Consider the following 3,853-nt stretch of genomic DNA (forward strand, 5'->3'; position numbering starts at 1 on the left):
ATAATGACTTTCAAGTGCAGTGATAGAGACTCTGTGGCTTCAAGCTCTTTACTAAAATAGACATATTGCTACACTTAGATTTTGTGTGGAAGATTTATGTCAAACAAGATAACGGCCAACTTTTGAGTGTAGAGTCTGAGACAACACTGTAACATAATATCCCTACCGAAGCCAATAAAATGATCTCACTCTGTGATAACAGACAATACACTTCAACGCTATCCTTTCATTGAGGATGATGCATCAGGGGAAGTAATTACAGTCGCTACTGACAGATCGATGACTAAGGCTGACAACAATACCTTAGTCTATAAAATCCTGATTTCCCTCTGCTGGGTCCTATCATTTATAGCAGGCGATGCAACGAAGCAGAAGTATAGACGTCTTTTGTATTGAACAGTCAGCCTATTTTGTAGGTATTACACAGACTCATTTCATACAGAGTCTGTATGTGTACATCTAAAGGTAAGCTGGCATAATTCAGTTTATCATATTGTCTCAGTGCTGTTATTTACTGTTGCCTTTTGATCTGTGAATTCAAGTAATAACTTGCCTCACCTTTAAATGCTTTGATGCAAATCTCAAGGCTGTGCTAATTATTTTCATTTTCAATTTCACTCCAGTGCTGGAAAAACCATTTCAGGGCCTTTTGAGAAAATCATCAACAATGTGGACTATTGCTCTCGTTCTTTGTTTGGGGAATATTCTCATCGGAGCAGAGGCCAGTGATCAGCATTCAGAACCGTTCCCTGTAATTGAACTCTCTGAAACGACATCCCCTGGTCTTTTAATATTGGAAAAACAGAAATCCAACAGCTCAATTCATCCCCCTCGGGTAGACAGACCAAAAGCACCGCACCCTCCTATGTGCTTGGAGTCAGCTGGAATCAGAGACACCTTCAAATACATCCATACTGTGGTTTCTCTTGTGGTATTTGTCGTTGGAATAGTGGGAAATTCAGCCTTATTGAAAATCATATATGTAAACAAAAGCATGAGAAGCGGACCAAACATTCTCATTGCCAGTCTTGCTTTGGGGGATCTAATCCACATAGTGATAGACATTCCCATCAACGCATACAGGGTGAGTTAATCACATAGCGCTGTGTTACAATTACAATGAGAAAAACAATGTTGCACCTTGTCCTGTTCTCTGCTCTTTTTTTTTTATCCATTTTCAAACTTCAATCTCACCTTGAATTGATTTTGGGTGTTTTCTCATTGAAAATGTTCTTTGCTTTTTTTCTTCAGATCATGGCAGAAGATTGGCCATTTGGCTTAGTGCTGTGCAAACTCGTCCCCTTCATACAGAAGAGCACTGTTGGAATCACTGTGCTGAGCTTATGTGCTCTGAGTGTCGACAGGTACGGAGATAAGCAGCTCTCTCCTGGGCCCTACAAGGAAATAGTGCTCGCTGGCTACTTACTGTATTTCATCAAGCAGATTTGTTTAGCATGAGTCCTTGAAATATTCTTGAAAAATGTATTATAGTTACAGAGAAAGAAGTCCCCCAAGCCATTACATTTTCCCATTGATTTTGCAGATACCGAGCTGTAGTATCCTGGAATCGAATCAAAGGCATCGGGGTTCCAGTGTGGACGGCAATCGAAATAACTCTGATTTGGGTTATTTCTATCCTGCTGGCTGTGCCTGAAGTTGTCGGCTTTGATTTGATAACAATGAACTATAAAGACAAGCATCTGAGAATATGTCTGCTTCATCCCATGCAAACCACACCGTTCATGCAGGTAATATAATCGTCTCGAGACTATGCAACAGGACAACACAAACAGATCAACACGTGTTTGTCTTGTCTTTTCACATCCAACTTGCAGCAATACTCATAAGTGTTGACAGGAAATGACAGGAATAATAGCTCTAATATGATTTTCTCATAACTTCATGTAACAGATGCCCACACATTCTCGTAGATGCCCTTGTTAACGTGTGTATCTCAGATATTGTTTTATGCATGCTGTAACATAGCAACCATCGGACATCATGTCATCTGCAGCAGTGACTGACTGTGGGCTTATGTCGTGTTAAATCAACAGTTTTATAAATCAGTGAAGGACTGGTGGCTCTTTGGTTTCTACTTCTGCATGCCCCTGATTTGGACGGCCGTCTTCTATGCACTCATGACCAGGAAAATGCTGAAACATTCGGAGAATACATTAAGCGACCACACCAAGCAGGTTATTACTTTTAAGTACATTTGGCCATTTCTGGGGCATTTTTCTCATATTTTTTTAAATAAACAGAAGTCTAATATTGATTATATCTTTCCTTTTGAAGAGAAGAGAGGTTGCAAAGACAGTCTTCTGCTTGGTGATCGTGTTTGCACTCTGTTGGTTGCCTCTGTACCTAAGCAGAATCTTGAAATCAACCATGTATGATCAGAAAGATCCTAAAAGGTGTCAGCTACTGAGGTGAGCAGGACAGATTTAACAATGTTTTTCTCATTGTTCGTCACATAGTCCTCTCTCATTTGACTAATTCATCTTTTATTTATTCTTCTTTCTCAGCGTCTTTCTTACCCTGGACTACTTTGGCATTAATATGGCATCACTCAACTCGTGCATCAACCCTATTGCATTGTACATAGTCAGCAATAGGTTTAAAAGATGTTTCAAGGTAAGTTAGATTTTTTTACTTGTTCCAATGTATGGCACAATTCACTTTTACCCAAGTCTAGTGAGGCTGAAGGCATTGTGATTTACATCGGGTGAGCTATCATATGTGTCATCAAGGCCATATGGAGTCATGTCTGTAAAACGGCCAGTGTGGAGAAAGCAATGACCCGAGGGAGTAATAAGTGAAAATGGTCTGGAAAAACATTGTCAGAAAAAAACAGACACTTGGCAATCTACCAGGCAGTTTGTCACTGAATCAGAGTGATGTGTTATGAGGGAGAAGAAAACATAGCTTCAAGGCAATTTCCAAAAGAAAATGTCTTTAAAAGCCTTTATTGTATTTCGAGCTCAGAAGGACATGTCTAAAACATACTTTGATTTGTTTTGGCTTGTGCACACCACAGTGCGTGAAGAACTACTCTCCCCATCTAGTAATGGTATTTTCCCATTTATTTATTTATTATTGTGTGTTTTCCGCTACAATTTATCCTTTTTCCTCTAATTAAAAGACAATCCAACTGGAGATTGTTCTCAACAATTGTCTCAACACAGACATTAAACAGAATTGATTTCTATTATACCCTCTCTGAAGTCTGCAGCAACAAGGCTTTTAAAGAAGAGTCATTATTCAAAGACAAGCAACAAAAATTGCACTCTGATTCTAATGTGAAGGCTCCACACACAGATACACTTCATTATAGGCCATTTTCTAAATGCGAAGTTGATGTTTGTTGTTCTCTGGCCAAACGTCTTCGTGTTTGTGGTCCCTCAGGCATGTCTGTGCGGTTGCTGTCGTCTTGGAGCTGTCACTCATGACGATGTGCAGTCTGTTTTGAAGTCTAGAACCCAGGATCAAACCTCGGAGCAGAGCAGCAACATCAAAGCTCACAAGCAGACGTCCACACCACTACCTGAGCAGGAGAACACCTTACCGTGTTAACCAAACTCTAAGAAAATGTATTGTGAGTTCTTCTTTTTTTTCTTTATTACATGCACATTTGGCAATCAAAGTTACCAACACACCTCTAATGGTTGCTCAGCAACCTTGACATGCCATCCTAATAAAATAAATCACCATTTGAATAACAGGCAGCATTGTCTGTTGTAGTGCTGTCGTCAGTTGAACATCTGCTTTAGTATGAGCAACCTGGAGTCAGACTGTTCAGACTATGTGCCCCCGGGACTTGACTCACTCCCAACCATTACATCATATATTACCT

General features: G+C 39.9%; 1 protein-coding gene across 1 annotated transcript; it reads left to right on the forward strand.

Moving 5' to 3' along the window:
• The first annotated feature begins 667 nt into the window (after nt 1-667).
• ednrbb (endothelin receptor type Bb) lies at nt 668-3,622 on the forward strand. The gene is made up of 7 exons (XM_010773573.1): nt 668-1,084; nt 1,252-1,364; nt 1,544-1,748; nt 2,055-2,195; nt 2,296-2,429; nt 2,526-2,634; nt 3,406-3,622. Exons 1-7 carry the CDS (start codon nt 668-670, stop codon nt 3,571-3,573), a joined length of 1,287 nt encoding a protein of 428 aa, XP_010771875.1. The 3' UTR covers nt 3,574-3,622.
• The last annotated feature ends 231 nt before the right edge of the window (nt 3,623-3,853 follow it).

Source organism: Notothenia coriiceps, unplaced genomic scaffold (genome assembly GCF_000735185.1).
Source record: "Notothenia coriiceps isolate Sejong01 unplaced genomic scaffold, NC01 NC01_scaffold00012620, whole genome shotgun sequence".
Classification (NCBI taxonomy): Eukaryota; Metazoa; Chordata; class Actinopteri; order Perciformes; family Nototheniidae; genus Notothenia; species Notothenia coriiceps.